This window comes from Tenebrio molitor, chromosome 1 (assembly GCF_963966145.1).
Source record: "Tenebrio molitor chromosome 1, icTenMoli1.1, whole genome shotgun sequence".
In the NCBI taxonomy this organism is placed as follows: domain Eukaryota; kingdom Metazoa; phylum Arthropoda; class Insecta; order Coleoptera; family Tenebrionidae; genus Tenebrio; species Tenebrio molitor.
The window spans coordinates 38,668,341-38,685,835 of record NC_091046.1 but is presented as its reverse complement, the minus strand read 5'-3'; the positions used below and the strand labels follow the sequence as shown (position 1 = coordinate 38,685,835).

The 17,495-nt window shown below is 41.3% G+C and overlaps 1 protein-coding gene and 1 long non-coding RNA gene across 2 annotated transcripts; one reads left to right on the top strand and one right to left on the bottom strand.

Annotated features, from left to right (window-relative positions):
• Positions 1-9,090: 9,090 nt before the first annotated feature.
• On the top strand, positions 9,091-17,034 carry LOC138123916 (NFX1-type zinc finger-containing protein 1-like). Its single transcript, XM_069038772.1, has 11 exons — positions 9,091-9,518; positions 10,111-10,170; positions 10,359-12,406; positions 12,457-12,801; positions 12,853-13,890; positions 13,946-14,193; positions 14,253-14,568; positions 14,710-14,979; positions 15,039-15,270; positions 15,324-16,100; positions 16,157-17,034. The coding sequence occupies exons 1-11, from the start codon at positions 9,446-9,448 to the stop codon at positions 16,912-16,914; spliced, it is 6,165 nt and encodes a 2,054-aa protein (XP_068894873.1). The 5' UTR covers positions 9,091-9,445; the 3' UTR covers positions 16,915-17,034.
• On the bottom strand, positions 9,637-10,049 carry LOC138124071 (uncharacterized). Its single transcript, XR_011156994.1, has 2 exons — positions 9,893-10,049; positions 9,637-9,826 (listed from the first exon to the last, which is right to left on the bottom strand). It is a non-coding gene; the product is annotated as an uncharacterized lncRNA (long non-coding RNA).
• Positions 17,035-17,495: the final 461 nt, after the last annotated feature.

The following is a 17,495-nucleotide window of genomic DNA, read 5'->3' as shown; positions in this document are numbered from 1 at the left end:
CGTTTATTTTGAGCACCGTATCGCCAAGGTCACACCGCAAGTCAAAAGGACGCTATTCGAGGAGACAACAGACCCGTCATAAAGCTAAGTCGCCATATTTTTTTACCGCGGCATTGCAAAATTTAGGAACGCCTCGAATTTCTCGCTTCTCGCTTTCATAATTTTTGTATGTTCACTAAATTTTTTTGAAACTTTGCAAATGTTTAGAATTTTTTTGTAAGAACCTTTTCATTCAATCTCCAGTGTCAACTTAAAGAAATTTCAGTCAAATTTAACGTTTCGGAACTTCACCGATTTAAACTTTCCTATCAGGATCAATTTTAATTTTTTGTCAAGGTGACACCCCAATCTTGACCTTGGGTTTCATTAAGTTTACATTTAATAATTAGCTCGATCAGAAGGAAGTCTAAGTTCGGGAGGTTCCTCATCAGGAATCAGAACATCTTTTATTTCGTCGAAGAATATCATGTTTAGTTTAAGATTCGGTCACATGTGAAAGAAAAGCTTTTCTGGTTACGACCAAAGTAGATATTAAGGCCACCAAAAAGTACTGGTTCCGCATCTTTCAATTTTCATCTAGTAGTTACAAGCGAACCATTATCGCATTCGTGTGAACCAGTACCGAACCACCAAATACTGTTCTGTGGATAATTTTGCAGTAACCGAATAAACCAAAATTTGTTTAACGATCAGAAAGCGTTTGCTTTTACTTACCTTCGACGAGTAAGATCTGAGCACTTGTCCCGGCAGCTGGACAAGCAACAACCAGCTCAAGACAATAGCTGCCTGGCGCCCATTTTTTTAAAAATCCGAACCCACGCCCTCTGCCCCGAAAAACCCCCTGGGAGCCCGGAGCTGTCACTGGCCAACTTTTGGTCACACAAATTTTGACGCCCAGAACGTGGGGCTCGATTTTTTGGAGCAACCACAAATTTTCGTTTATCGTTCATCTTCATTGAGGCTCAGTCACTTTTTTCAATCGGAGCAAAGGGAGTTGGTAAAGGTTTATTGAAAGTTGAATTTTTTGATTGTGTGTTAATGAGAAGCGGAAATTTAGCGGCGAATTCATTGTTTGAGTAGCGGTCTTATCTTGTACCCTCGACGACAAAAACCTTTTCTCGGAATCGACTATCGTGTAGCGCGCTGTTTTTTGGTAGTGTTTTGACCGGCGTTTTTATTGCGTTACCGACCCGTGGAATCGCGGTGAGTCTTCGTCAAAATGGACGAACAATTCAAGGTCAAGCATTTACTAGCTGACGAGCTGACGTATGAATTGCGTATACGCGGCATCACGACTAGCCGAAACCAGGACGATAAGAGGAAACTGTTAGCGAGAGCTCTGTCCAAAGAACTAGGTCGACCGGACGAATACTTTCTGTCACTTCATGACGCAGAGTATGATCACGACACCGAGGTCCAGGCCATTGAGGACACCCTTGAGAGCATACGCACGATTTTGACAGAATTTGAAGGAACGGCGGAAGACATGATCTTCAAACGGTTGAAGACCCGTCTAACGCACCTTTCATTTCGCATTCGGCGAATGAGACGCGAGCGAGATGCGGAGTATAGAAATGAGGCGTACGCGACATGTTTGTTGCTCGAAGCTGATCTTCACGACAAGGCAGCAGAAGCGAGCCCGGTTACGGTGGAAGCGCCACCAGTCGTCGCGACTACTCCCATTTACGTGCACCCTCACGCGAGATCTCCGGAACCGAAACTAGTGCCAATTCACACCTGGGGCGTATCTTTCAACGGGGAGGAAAATGGAATGACGGTGAACCAGTTCTTGGAACGGGTAGAGGAACTGTCGGTAGCGCGAAACGCAACCAACAGGGACCTTTTTAACGCGGCCATTGATCTCTTTAGCGGCAAAGCGCTGATTTGGTATCGTTCTGTTCGGAGCAGATTGAGCGATTGGGACGAAGTGGTTCAGTTGTTGAAACAGGAATTTCTTCCACCGGATTTCGATGAATTGTTGTGGGACGAAATCAAGGGCAGGCTTCAGGGCAAAAGCGAGTCGATAACCATTTACGTTGCGGTTATGGAGACGCTTTTTGCTAGACTTAGTCGACCACCGGCGGAGATAACCAAGGTAAAGACGATTCGGAGGAATTTGCTTCCATGTTACCTTAACCAGCTTAGCATCACCGAAGTTGTCACCGTACCGGAGTTGATTAAGTTGTGCAAAAAAGTGGAGGAGTTATCGGCTTTGCGGCAGAAACATCGCGCTGCACCCAAGTCATCTTGCGTGTTGGAGCCAGAGTTGGCATATGTTCGGGCGAGCGAACCCGCGAAAGCGAGTCCACGCGCCATCGTCGTGAAGGAACCCTCAGGCAATTCAGCCAGACGGAGTGAACCCGCGAGTTCGTCCTCCAGGTCGTTCAAGTGCTGGAATTGTCAACAGCCGAATCATTCGTTCATGAACTGTCGACTGAAAAGAAAGCAGTTTTGCTACCGTTGTGGGGAGCCAGACGTCACCTTGGCGACCTGCAAAAAGTGTAATCCGTCGGGAAACGCGCAGTAGGGACGCGGCAGACTTGCGGCCGTGCTACGTTCCTAAAACATCCCAAGGCCGATGTAAACGCATCGATCATCGCGAAACGTACGGACACCCAGTGGAACGCTTGGTTAGACGAAGTCAAAGAGTTTTGCAAGCCTTCTCGGGCAAATTCCGCTTCCATTTTCGTCAGCAAAACCAATGACAATAGGCCATTTATCAGACTGCGTCTAAACAATAAGGAAACTGAAGGACTCGTGGATTCCGGTTCGAATTGCACTATAGTTGGTGGAAAAGGAGCCGATTTAATTCATTTTCGCGCAGGTGGAAAAACTTTCCCATCTCGGCTAAAAACCATCAGAACTGCCGACGGAAAACAACATCCGGTAACCAAAGCTATCGAACTAGAAGCAGTGTTAGACTCGTCGAGACGGCGAATTCGTGTCTACTACGTGCCAGATCTTCAGCATAGCGTCATATTAGGGTGCGACTTTTGTAGATTATTCGGACTCAAGATAGATTTCGCGGGTCACAAAATTGAAGTTGCGTCGGATATCGTAAGAGTACCAGAATGTGACGCGGTGACGGAGTGTGGCGCGGATCGGCATGAGATCACCGAGATCATCCGGAAAAATTTAGATTTGTTGAGCAACGACGGAAAGTTAGGGAGGACACACAAAATGACAGTCACAATCGACACGGGAGAAGCATTGCCGATCAAACAACGTCCGTATTGGTGGTCTCCGTACATGCTTGCGGAAGTCAACAAAGAAATTGACCGCATGCTCGAGAACAATGTCATATCGCCTTCTGACAGTCCGTGGTCTTCTCCAATTTTGTTAGTAAAGAAATCTTCCGGTGAATACCGACTTTGCTTTGACGGTCGCAGGCTCAATGCCGTGACAAAACGTGACAGTTACCCATTACCGCGTGTCGACAGGATTCTCAGTATGTTGCGAGGAGCAAAGTACATCAGTTCGATCGATCTCAAGAACGCTTTTTGGCAAATCCCGTTAGATTCAGAGTCTAGACCGAAGACAGCTTTTGCGATTCCCGGCAGAGGTCTTTTTCATTTTAACGTATTACCGTTCGGACTGACAAACGCAGCCCAGAGGCAGCAGTGTCTCATGGACAGAATTTTCGGACCTGAACTAGAACCTCACGTCTTTGTTTACCTGGACGATCTAATCATTATCGCCCCGACATTCGAGAAACACGTACAAGTTTTGAGGGAGGTGATACGACGTCTTCGAGACGCGAAACTCACCGTGAATGCGAAAAAGTGTCAACTTTTCCGCTCAAGTTTGAAATATTTGGGTTTCACTGTCGATGAACATGGTCTAGGTACCGATCCAGACAAAGTAGCGGCCATGGTGAGCTATCCAGTCCCGAAGACTAGTACCGAAATCAAACGTTTCGTAGGCATGTGTTCTTGGTATAGGCGTTTCATCCCTCATTTTTCGACCCTCATGTCCCCGATAAACGCGTTACTTACCGGAAAGCGAAAGCGACAGAAAACGGAGTGGACTCCTGAAGCTCAGGAAGCTTTTCAGAAAATCAAGGATGCACTTGTTTCAGCACCCGTATTGTCAAGTCCTGATTTCTCGAAACCTTTCGTGATCCAAACTGACGCTTCAAACACCGGTCTAGGAGCAGTTTTAACGCAAGATTTAGACGGAGATGAGAGAGTGATCGCGTACGCCAGCCGTTCGCTAACAAAAGCCGAGCGAAATTATAGCGTTACGGAACGAGAATGTTTAGCCGTTTTGTTCGCGTTGGAAAAGTTCAGACCTTACGTTGAGGGCACCCATTTCACGATCGTGACGGACCATTATTCATTGCTCTGGTTAAACCGAATGAAGGACCCAGCAGGCAAGTTAGCGCGATGGAGTGTCAAGCTCAATCAATTTTCATTCGATTTGGTCCATCGTAAGGGCAAGCTCAATGTAGTACCGGACGCACTATCGAGACTACCTGCAGAAATTGCTGCGGTAGACATTGACAGCTTTCTCGGCGTGAACTTGAATGATTTGGACGAGTCGTACACGCGACTTCGCGACAACATAATCGCCAATCCTCAAAGAAATCCATCATGGAAAGTCGAGAACGGTTTCGTGTATCGATTCGTACCGAACAAAATTGTACTACCCGGCAACGTCCCGGAGTGGAAGCTTTTAGTACCGCGAAATCAAAGAACAAAAATTTTAGAATCATGTCATGATGCACCGACATCAGCTCATTTCGGGTACTACAAGACACTTTCAAGGTTATCCATCAATCACTTTTGGCCGAAAATGCGTCGTTCCGTCATTCGTTACGTTCGAAACTGCAAGGTTTGCAATGAGCAAAAAGCACCGAACACCGCTCGCGCAGGGCTTATGGGAAAAGAAAAGAAGGTTCAGTTTCCGTGGCAAATGATTTCCGTTGATTTGATTGGTCCATTACCGACGTCCACGAAAGGATATTCGTATCTCTTAGTGATCGTAGATTGGTTCACGAAGTACGTTGTACTATTTCCGTTACGAAAAGCTACGAGCTCAAAAGTTACAGAATGTATCGAGAACGGAATTTTTCTTGTGTATGGTGTACCGCAATTCATTTTGGTCGACAACGGCAAGCAGTTTGTCGGAAACGAATTTGTAAAGACTTGCGAGAACTACAAAGTTCAAAAGATCTGGTTCACAGCCAAGTATCACCCTCAGAGCAACCCTGTGGAGCGATACAACCGCACAGTTGGCACTGCCATACGAAGTTACGTCAAAGGCGCTCACAAAAAGTGGGATGCCGAGGTGGCAAAGATCGGGTACGCGATTCGCACAGCGGTCAACGAAGTAACCGGATTCAGTCCAGCATTTCTCAATTTTGGTAGGGTAGTACCCTGTACCGGTGAATTTTACGGCAAAGTAGCGGAAAATCCGGAAACCTTGACGACAGCTGATCGCGAAGATCACGCGAAAAATTTAGAACACCTCAAGACCATCTTGCAGGATGTAACCCAGCACCTTCACAAAGCGCACGAACGCAACGAACGCTCGTACAATCTTCGGAAGCGCGACGCTGAATTTTTTGTAGGCGACAAAGTTTGGAAACGCAACAAAGTACTTTCCAGCGCTGCGAAAGACTTTGCGCAAAAATTAGCGCCACGCTACGTGCTGTGCACGATAACGAGAAAACTATCGAAACTCGCGTACGCTCTCGAAGATGAGAACCGCGCAGATCTAGGTGTTTGGCACATGAAAGATTTGAAAGAATTCAGAGGATCTCTGGCAGAAGCCGAAGAACCGTAGCGAGCTTTGCATTTCACTTTTTCGTACCGTTCAATTTTTCGATTAATTCTTTTGTCCTCCTTTGGAATGTTGACGACAGTAAAATTTTACCGTGGAGTTTGTTCAGGAAAAGTTTATTTAAGAACCCCAAATTATGACATTTAACCGGACTTGACTTACATCATACCGCAGTACTCAAGTACTAATTGACATTGAGATTCAGTTTTCAATCGTTTGATACGCGCAGATATCGACAAGCCATTTTCGTGGCGAAACCAAAACTTTTCCAGTGATCAAATTTTGACGTTTTTTTTGTGAAGACTTCATCTTCGTTTTTTTGTAAAAAGTAAAAGGCAACTGAGTTACCTTTTCCTTTTTCTTTTTGAGGAGGGGGGTAGTGTAGCGTTACGAAACGCCACAATGGCGATTGGCCGGAGTAGGAGGCCACGAGGTCCTACTTATGCTCGCGGGGCTAATAGATCGCAGTTCGAAGACCCGGAACTAGCAGTTAACGCACGGCATTTGGCAACGCGACGCGCCCACCCTGCCTTCAAGTTTTTTTACGTCGCTCATTCCGGAAGCGGAAAGTTTCAATTTAGAGTCATTTGTGCCAGCCACCACGGGGGGGCTGGAAGAACACATGTTACCCCCGCAAATGTCAGGCTGAGGTGGCCTCACGCCTCTAGGTTGGCGAGCTGCAACCTATCTTTCAGAACCCCACTTTCACTTTCTCTTTCTCTTCACTTTCTCTTCTTCTCTTCTCAGCGATAGGTGACCGTACGGCAATGTTGGGTCCCTTTTCCTCTTTAGTAACTTGCCGGAAAGTCATCTCCTTCTTTTCAACCCCATCTTTCTTCCTGTCCTTTTTTTGACCTGCGAGTTACGGCAATTAACATCAGGATAGACGTGCACGACTTACCGACACAATACCGTCCAAAATCTGAATTCTCCCGCTCGGTATAATTTCGAGGTAAACAAACCGACGCCATGACGGTCCACCTGTCATGACACGCGCACGTGTAGTACCACCGGAAATGCACATTTTTGATTGCGCAGTACCACGCAAGCGCAGCCCGCCTTATAGCACAACTGAATAAGGTCGAGAATCGCGCGCGTGACGATTTTCGCGATTTATGGGACTGCGGTACCGAGATTAAAAATGCGGAAGTCGGACACTTCGTCGAGAGCCGTCGAAGCGACGCCAGCGAAGCGCCTTTTAGAGTTCGTGGTCGAGTGACCCCTCGCACTATAGAGGTAATTATCGTTCAATTTTGAATTCATTTCACTAAGACCATGTATTAGGGGTGGTTCGATCCAGTTTAGAGTCAATCCCGTTTGGATGAATTGATCCAGTACCGTATCGCAACTTTAGAGTACCGAAAATTTTTGAGTAAAGGAGTGCCGGAAGGACTTCGATTTAGCGCCAAGAACCCCCTTTTTCGCTGAAAGGTAATTACCGAATCTTCCGATTTTCACAACACTAACGACAATTCGTTAGGGGTCGTTCGCAGGGCGATTCGTAGCCAGATCGTTCGCAGGGCGATTCGTAGCCAGATCGTTCGCAGGGCGATTCGTAGCCAGATCGTTCGCAGAGGCGACCATTTTGGAGAACATCGTTCGCAGAGGCGATCGTTTATTTTGAGCACCGTATCGCCAAGGTCACACCGCAAGTCAAAAGGACGCTATTCGAGGAGACAACAGACCCGTCATAAAGCTAAGTCGCCATATTTTTTTACCGCGGCATTGCAAAATTTAGGAACGCCTCGAATTTCTCGCTTCTCGCTTTCATAATTTTTGTATGTTCACTAAATTTTTTTGAAACTTTGCAAATGTTTAGAATTTTTTTGTAAGAACCTTTTCATTCAATCTCCAGTGTCAACTTAAAGAAATTTCAGTCAAATTTAACGTTTCGGAACTTCACCGATTTAAACTTTCCTATCAGGATCAATTTTAATTTTTTGTCAAGGTGACACCCCAATCTTGACCTTGGGTTTCATTAAGTTTACATTTAATAATTAGCTCGATCAGAAGGAAGTCTAAGTTCGGGAGGTTCCTCATCAGGAATCAGAACATCTTTTATTTCGTCGAAGAATATCATGTTTAGTTTAAGATTCGGTCACATGTGAAAGAAAAGCTTTTCTGGTTACGACCAAAGTAGATATTAAGGCCACCAAAAAGTACTGGTTCCGCATCTTTCAATTTTCATCTAGTAGTTACAAGCGAACCATTATCGCATTCGTGTGAACCAGTACCGAACCACCAAATACTGTTCTGTGGATAATTTTGCAGTAACCGAATAAACCAAAATTTGTTTAACGATCAGAAAGCGTTTGCTTTTACTTACCTTCGACGAGTAAGATCTGAGCACTTGTCCCGGCAGCTGGACAAGCAACAACCAGCTCAAGACAATAGCTGCCTGGCGCCCATTTTTTTAAAAATCCGAACCCACGCCCTCTGCCCCGAAAAACCCCCTGGGAGCCCGGAGCTGTCACTGGCCAACTTTTGGTCACAAGGTCCAAGAAGAAGATTTGGTAGCTTGACGTTCAACGATCTCCAGTAGCATTAAAATGAGGTGACCGAACTACAGAACGTGTCCTAAGTTAGGTGTTATCGACTTTTTATATTGTTTTTGAAATGTTCAATTAGAACAGCGATCGTTCTTTCTTCAAAAAACAGTAAAGTTTTTACCGCATAAAAACATTTTCACTCAGTCTGTCGTTTCAATTAATGATTATCCCATGAGGGGAGTGACAATTGTTATACCTCCATATAACAATTGTTGTACCTCTATACTGTGGTAATAGTTTGATTGAGGTTTTTAGGGAAAGAAAAATTGGAAAATTCGGAAAAAACAAAGTGCTTTTTTCTGTGGGATTTTTGTATGAACTCAAGGCCATAACTCAGGATTCGAACGATGGATATGCGTAATTCTTGTTTTTTTTTTGTTCGTTATTTGGAAAAGTTTTCGGTAAAAAAAAATTTGGACAAGATTCTGTCGGGTCACTAGTATGGAATAATTTCATATGTTCACTTTCACTGTATCTAAATTATCATTAAATATCATCGCTTGGCCGCTTGTAAGTTTTACAATTTTATTCAGCGTCCAAATAGCTGAGGCAAGTTCAATCAAAAAAGACAAAAAGTAAAAGGCAAAGTACATAAGTTCTAATTTTGAATTTGCATTGTGATAAAAAGATAAAATGTTGATTTAATTGGTTTGACTTCGACATAAGAATGCTTCTAACAAAGAACAAAGCTGATTAAGCGATTTGACTCATTCTCATGATAAAAATATCACATCTATCTATCTCTCTCGTAGAGCAAACATATCGATTAGCAAGTGTTATTCCCCGACGTCTTTATAATAAAACCTTAACCGTGCGAAAATCCACCGTATTTAACGTGATCCGATGTTACCCGAATGTGGCGGATTGTACGTGATTGTACTTTGCTGTAAGGACGTGCCGCGGGTCGCGGCGTGTGGTTAAAGATAAATGCATTTTGTGAATCAGTGTCGGTTGCTCGTTTAAGTGTTTATATCGGTAATTTGTTCGATTTTCCTTATTTGATTGTGAAACTTGGGTGGCGAAGTGATTTTACGACCTGTGAACTATTTTTACACTTTTAGTGTTGTCAGACTTGCGGTCATGTAAGGTTAAGTTTGGATCAGATTGACAAAATGCACAATTGGAGGGAGGGGATTCCCCGAAACTCACGACCGCCCTACGGCTCGGGGAATTGGCGTTATCAAGGTTTGCTTTTTTTATTCATCCTTTTTACCCGATGCAGATTAGGTATTTTTTTTATACATACACAAATCCACCAATAAAATTGGTCGAAAAAACGTTCCACTGCAAGAAAATCCGAAAAAAATTATTTCGCATTTTTATTTAATTACTAATTAATTCTCATGGATCTTTTAAAAATAAAATGTCGACAACCTCCGTTTAGATGCCTACTAACCAACCAAAAGACAAGCATTGCATCAAAGTTCCTTTTGTAGAAAAAAACCGAAAAAAATTACTCCATGGTATAGGCGCTAGGTGAGAGATTGTGGAGCCTTAAAAAAACCATTACGAAAATACATTAATTTAGAATTCTTCTTATAATTGCACGATATATTTACCATTCAGCTGTGAATTATTAATTATTATGCCACAGAATGATATTATTATTAATTATTATGCTACAGAATGATTTCGAATTTTCCATTTGTGCAGAAACCATCGCGTTATCAAGAGTTACAGATCTTATCTAAATTTGATTGCAATTAGACATATCGTGGATAAGATATCATTGACCCTAAAAATTTTTGATTAATACATATTAATAATATGTTTTTAGGAAATAGAACCAGACTGTATGGAAGCCAAAACTATCTGGATGAACCTTCAAGCTCTGCAGGTAAAATAAAAAAGTCTTGTTTTTAGTTGTGAATGGCAAGAAATTTGTATTTTTTTTTGTCTTTTTGGATTTTGTTGCAGTTTACTGCAAGTGCAAAGAACAACGTGAGAGTGCGTGTTCTTCTATCATCATATAATTAAATTTACAATTAACATACTGATCTTATATGGGAAAAATATGTTTTTAAGGACTAGTGGATGATGACGTTCCGAATCGTGCATGGAGGAATCAACGCGGAAGAAGACCTTTTAATTCTTCTTTGCAACAACGGGTTCGTTCAGCGAGCACCAGTTCCGATCAAACGAACCAAATCTTTTCAAATCTTCGCCGAGGGAATAATAATTATAGAAGCAATAACAGAACACCAAGGGATGTTTCCAATCCACGAGAAAGAAGACCGATGGGGTTCAGAGCTTTGGCGAATCTTTTAGAAAAAGATTCTGAAGGATTAATTTTAGAGTTATCTAACAGTAAAAGGGGGATTGGTGAATTCATAAAAAATGACTTGACTGACGATGGTGTCGTACTTTTCGTAAAAGTGCTGAAGAAAGTATCAGATTCATCTTTCGTCGAAAGTAAATATAAGGTGTTGCAAACGTATTTAGATGAGACATTTGTCGAGAAACTAATACAATATATTCTTTTTCTGCCAATGCAAAACGAAACCCGTCAAAAAAAAAATCATCACTTTTGGCAGGATACGGATGATTTCTGGAACAATCTTGTTGGGATTTGTAAAGATATTTGTGATTGTCTACCTACTTTCGGCCGTAAAATATTACCAGACATATTAAAAAGTTTAATTGTTTGTTTTCCGTCTTTTCAAAGCGTTCATAACCGACATATTTCTGACGGAATAAGGGAAAACGTTGACAAGCTCAACGAAGCCGTTCAAGCTTTGGTTAAATTACATGAGGAAAGTGAGAAACGTGAACAGAAACCTTCAAATGAAATTGAGGAAGGAGAACCACCAGACAATTTTCGAGAAATTTCTGTATATCCCAGTGCCCTTGAACTTCTCAGCACGAACCAAAGTTTTTTGAGACGTAACGTTGTCGAAGGACCATACAAGGATGTTGACCACTACCTAGATGTTCAATTCAGGTTGTTACGGGAAGATTTCGTAGGCCCTTTGAGGACCGGAATTACTTCGTATCAATCAAGAGATCACTTGAGGGACAAAAAACGAATAGAAAATGTTAAAATTCATAAAAAAGTTAGATTCTTAAATCCAGAAACTGTCAGCGAACAGTATTGTCTCCGATTACGATTTGATTTTGCTCAAAAGAAAAAGCAGAGCTTTAAATACGAAAATTCCAGGAGATTTATGTTTGGGTCGTTACTGTGTTTTACAAAGGACAATTTTAGGTCAATTATATTCGGGAAAGTTTCAGAAAGGAAAATAGAAGATTTGGAAAAGGGAGAACTAATCGTTGGTTTTGACAAAAATGTTGTCGTGGCATACAATGCAGATTATCAAATGGTTGAATGTAGCGTTTATTTTGAACCTTATTTTCATGTTTTGAACGCACTTAAAAATATGAGCGTTGACAGTTTTCCTATGGAAAAATATATTATTCATGTGGACTCTTCGGTTCAACCCCCAGAATATTTAACTATTCCCGAACGTGAATATCTTATTCGAGGTATGAGATTTTTCCCTCTGACGAACTGGCCCAATACGAATTTTTACAATTTAAATGAATCACAACTTCAAGCCTTCAAAGCGGCATTAACACAAGAATTTTGTATAATTCAGGGACCACCTGGCACTGGTAAAACATACTTGGGTCTGAAAATAGCAAAAACATTGATAGAAAACCACAACATCTGGTACAAAAAAACTCCAATGTTGGTTATATGTTACACGAATCATGCCCTTGACCAGTTTTTAGAAGGTCTGATTGCCTTTACTGAAAGAATTTTACGAGTTGGAGGACAGTCGAAAAACGAAAATTTGAAAAGATTCAATTTGAGAAGTAGAAATAACAGATTTAGAATTAGCCCGGCCGTACTACAAATGAGAGAAAAAATTCAGGGGATTTTAGGAAAAATTAGAACTATAACAGAAGATTTAAGACAAATTAATTTTTACAACAGCGTAAGAAATTTTGATGTTTTTGAAGAGATTGATCCAGATTTTAAAAGGATGTGGTTTTATCGTGCTAACAGGAAGGAAATCTTGGATTGGCTGTTCCAAGAGAATCTACCAAAAACAGATGATAACATAAGACAGGTGAGGTATTTAGATATTTATTTAGAGTTTTTTTTGAAATTCAGTTATAGATTCAAGAGCAATTTGGTAATTTAAATGTAGTCGCTAATACAAAGGAAGTGGATGGACATGATAACGATGGATATAATGAAAGTGATGATGAAGATAGCATTGATGAAGAAAATGAGGACTTGAATAATCAATTGGATGATATATTTGAAGAAGTTTCACTAATGACAGTTCCTCGTAGCATTCCCTTGATTACTTTAACATCTATGGAGCATGAAATCGCACAGCTAGATGATTTTGTGACGCAAATTAGCGCAAAAGAAAATCCCAACACGGAAGATTTACTGCAAGAAGAAAAAAGCAGATTTGATCTCTTTGAATTAACAATTCGTCGTGATTTACTAAAGGTAAGTAGCACTTTAAGCATTTCATCTTAAACAGTCGTGTACTTTTTGCAGTTGAGACTGATGGAAGGTAAACAAAGATCTGAAATGAAAAGAAAAGCCCCGCAGCTCTCGGACACGGTCAATCCTCATCAAATGACACCAGAGGCACGTTGGAATTTATATTTTTACTGGTTAGACTTGTATAAACAAGAGCAAGTAAAAAAACTAGAAATACTGAACAGAGAATTTCGCAAATCGTTTAAAATATACGAAGAATTGCGCGATGTCGAGAACGCCAATTTAATGAAAGACGCCTTAGTAATCGGCATGACAACAACAGGTGCAGCGCGTCTGAGGTCGTCTCTGCAGGCATTGAAAAGTCCAGTTGTTATCGTCGAAGAAGCCGCGGAAGTCTTAGAAGCTCACATAATAACGTCATTGACAGAACACTGTAAACATCTAATTTTAATTGGAGATCACCAACAACTGAAACCCAGCACAGCAAATTTCAGCGTCGAAAGATTTTATAAATTGGGGATAAGTTTGTTTGAGAGGATGGTTATAAATAAAATTCAACTGTACACTCTTAACATACAACATCGAATGAAACCGGAAATTTCCAAACTGATTTCGCCAACCATTTATCCTGCTTTACAAGATCACCCAAGCGTGACCAAAAGATCACCAATAACAGGAATTGACAAATGCTTGTTTTTCGTAGATCATGCTCACGAGGAGGAGTGTTGCGAAGGAACGAGCAAAAAAAATTACCACGAGGTTGGGTTTTTAATTTATTTTGCGAGGCATCTCATCTTGAATGGTTATAAACCTGAAAAAATCACCATATTGGCAGCATATTTGGGACAAATGTTTGAACTGCAGAAGGAACGCAAGAAGCATCAACACATTTTGAAGGACGTGAGAATAGCGGTCCTAGACAATTATCAAGGCGAAGAATGTGACATAATTTTACTTTCACTGGTTCGAAGCAATAAAGAAAATAAAATCGGCTTCTTGTCCATCGAGAACAGAGTTTGTGTTGCGCTTTCAAGAGCTAGAGACGGATTTTATGTGATGGGCAATATGACACAACTGTGTGCAGCAAGCGAGGTAAACCACAAAATGGTATCCACAGGATCAAAGTACTAGTGTTAAATTTTTACAGCTGTGGCGAAAGATTAGACGCACCTTGGAAGAACAAAACGCGATAGGACCTGAGTTAGCTGTGCGGTGCCAAGTCCACACAAGTACTGTTACTTACGTGAAGGCCCGAGACGATTTTTTGAATATAGCGGAAGGGGGATGTGATCAAAAGTGTGAAGCCGCCTTAGTGTGCGGTCACAGATGTACTTCTCTTTGCCACGTTTTAAACAGAGATCATTTAGGCTACCGATGTAGGGAGACCTGTAATAAGTGAGTTTTCAGTTGATTTTTCTTTCTAATAGCGATTGTTAAATGTACTAATTTTTAAGGAGGTTGTGCGACGCAGATGCACGCCATGTATGTCCAAAAATGTGTTTTGAAGAATGCGGCCCATGCACCTATTTGGTCCAAAGAGAACTTTCTTGCGGACATGTGATTAAGTTGGAATGTCACATCGATCCTGACGCTTACAGTTGTACCGTACTCGTACCAACGATGTTACCTTGTGGCCATGCTTGTGACAAACCATGTCACCGCGATGCAGAAACCTATCGGTGTCCTCACCCTTGCGAGATAAAAGTAGAACCGTGCGGACATGCATGCGAAATGAAGTGCCACGTTAGGCGAGATCCTGATCATCTAGAGGTATTACTTAATTCAGTTAGGAAGCTTAAAGCTGCTAAATTTAGTCAGTTAGTTTAATTATTATTTAAGTGACTTTTTTACTGTTTGCATAAAACTACTTAACAATATTTTAAATGCTGTATCGTGTTTTCTTTTTTTCAGTACAAGTGTAGAAAACGTTGTGCACGATATCGTAAGGGTTGTGTTACGAAAAAACAGGAACACATTTGTCGCAAATACTGTTACGAAGAATGTGAAGAATGCAATATCCGCGTCAGAAAAAAGAGAACCATTTGTCCACATTTGTACGACGTTCCTTGCTTCTCCGATGTGGATGAAATAGATTGTGAAAAACCTTGCACCAAAATTTTATTGTGCGGACATAAATGTAAAAGTAAATGTAACGAACCCTGTGGAAAATGTGAAGTGAAGGTAAGTAAAGCATCAGTTATACCTAGTTCCACTTTGTTTCCAACCGTCAACCATTTTAGGTCGACAAAGTGAACTCCATATGTGGTCATACTATTAAAGTAAAATGTTGTGAAACGCCCGACAGAAAGCTTTGTACTAAGAAATGCCCTCTTCTGTTACCATGTGGGCATCCGTGCACGAAAAAATGTAACGAGCCCTGCACAACTAACTGCGAAGTTATGGTTGAATGTACGATAGGAGCTCCTTGTGGTCACATTGTTACGAGGATCAAATGCAGCCTCCAAAATTCGAGTAATACAAAAGTATTGATTTACACTTTTTCAAAATTATAGTTTGATTTTCAGATTTCCCTAATGACAAACAAGTACTTTTGCAATTCTGTAACGAACCATGTCGTAATCAACTGAAATGTGGCCATTCCTGCTCAGGAAGTTGTGGAGAGTGTAGTCAAGGACGAGTCCACAAGCGATGCAGTGAAAAATGTGGATTTCCATTGGTTTGTAATCATCCATGTGAATTTCCCTGCAGAGAAGCGTGCAAACCGTGCACTCGTGTCTGTCCTGTCAGATGCAAACACACTTCTTGCGGTAAGAGATGCGGTGATGTATGCACCCCGTGTAAGGAAGAATGTACAAGAAAATGTGATCATCAAACATGTACCAACTACTGTGGGGACATTTGTAGCGTACCACCGTGCGAAGAAAATTGCAAAAAGACACTGAAATGTGGCCATCAGTGCATAGGTTTCTGTGGAGATCCGTGCCCACCTAAGTGCCTAATTTGTGACAAAGAAGAACTGACCGAGGTATTTTTCGGGTCCGAAGACGAGGACGCCCGATATGTCGTGCTAAACGATTGCGGCCACATTTTCGAAAGTACCGGAATGGAGCAATGGTTGCATCGTGATGAAGAGGAAATTGGTTTTAAATTATGTCCCAAATGTAAAACTGCGATTAAAACTACACAGCGTTACAGTGATTGTATCAAACAAGCACTGACGGATGTTGCCTTCGTCAAGACAAATGTTCATGGAACGAAGAAAGAAAATGACGACAAAAGAGTACATTTGCAACAAAAATTGGCCCTACTACTACATACAAGTAAAATCAGGTTGGGATCTTGTAAGTTTAATACAATTAATTAATTTATTGGAAAATTAATAAACCTCAATTTACAGTTTGTCAGACATTAGAGAAAACTTTGCTTGTTCTTGAGAACCGCTTGAAAGTTACCAGGAAGGGTAAATTTCAACCCATTAATAAACACGAATTGAGCGCTGTTGAATCAAAACTGCAGATTATTGAGCACATTGAAAATATTTGTTCTAAAAAGAAAACAACTGCAGTACTTGAAGATGGTCCACCATCGGACATTTGTTTACCGCAGGTAGAATTTATAATGCAGATTGTCAATCGAGACCTAGACTGCATTACAGAACAAGAAATTGACGATGTTGATTTTGAACTGAGCCGGCTGTCAAGAATAATGGAATTCAATCAGATTCAGGCGTCGTCTTCATTCAGATTTCGACTTGCTAACAGCAAAATCAAGCTTATCGTGACAAGAATTGAAGGAATTTTGTTTGATTTGAAAAAATTCTCTGAAGAAGCTGAACAGAGTGTTGTACAACTCCTGAAAGAATTAAGTAAGTTGGTTGCATCAGCGATAAGAATTTGGGAAATGGAAAAAAGGGAAATTGTAAAAGCAATGGGTTTTAAACAAGGGCACTGGTACAAGTGTCGCAACGGTCACCCTTATGTTATTGCGGATTGTGGTGGTGCAATGGTCGAGTCGGTGTGTAACGAATGTGGCGAACGCATCGGGGGAGCGAATCACAGTCTGCGTGCTGACAATGCTGTGGCCACTGAAATGGATGGAGCTAGGTATGGAGCTTGGTCCGAACAAGCTAACATGGGCAATTACGTTTTAAATTGAAATGACGTTCTTAATTTTGTGCATACATTATATTGTTATCTTTATATTTAGTTTTATTTAGTGGAATTATGCGTACTATTGCTATTAATGCTAAAACAAATACATATATCTATCATTAAATGAATTATTTTTTTTCTTTATACCATACTGTTATTAGGATTTATCAGTACTCAATGCTTGATTGATATAACACCTATAACAGTCTAGGCCGTTATTCAAAATTATCAGACCGAGGCCGTTATTTTTGCTGCCGTTGCTACGGTTACGGCACAAATGACAACTAAATTTAATCTTTGAAGTAAAGAGAAATGTCAGTCTTACAAATAAATCATCGTTAAATGTTAAGTATTATTGGTATAAAGAAAACTATAAAACAACATACGGCCGATATGGATATAATACCGTTATACAGAGGGGTTAAATGGAGGATCGGGGACGCCATCGTATTGGAATCAGTCAGAACCAACCTCACATAAATGCAGATGTAGCTCCACAAAAGTACAACGGGACGGAAGGACTCCTTCAAGAAAACGCTCGCCGTATGGTCGCCTTGCCGGTCTTGAATTACCACGTGTTTCGCC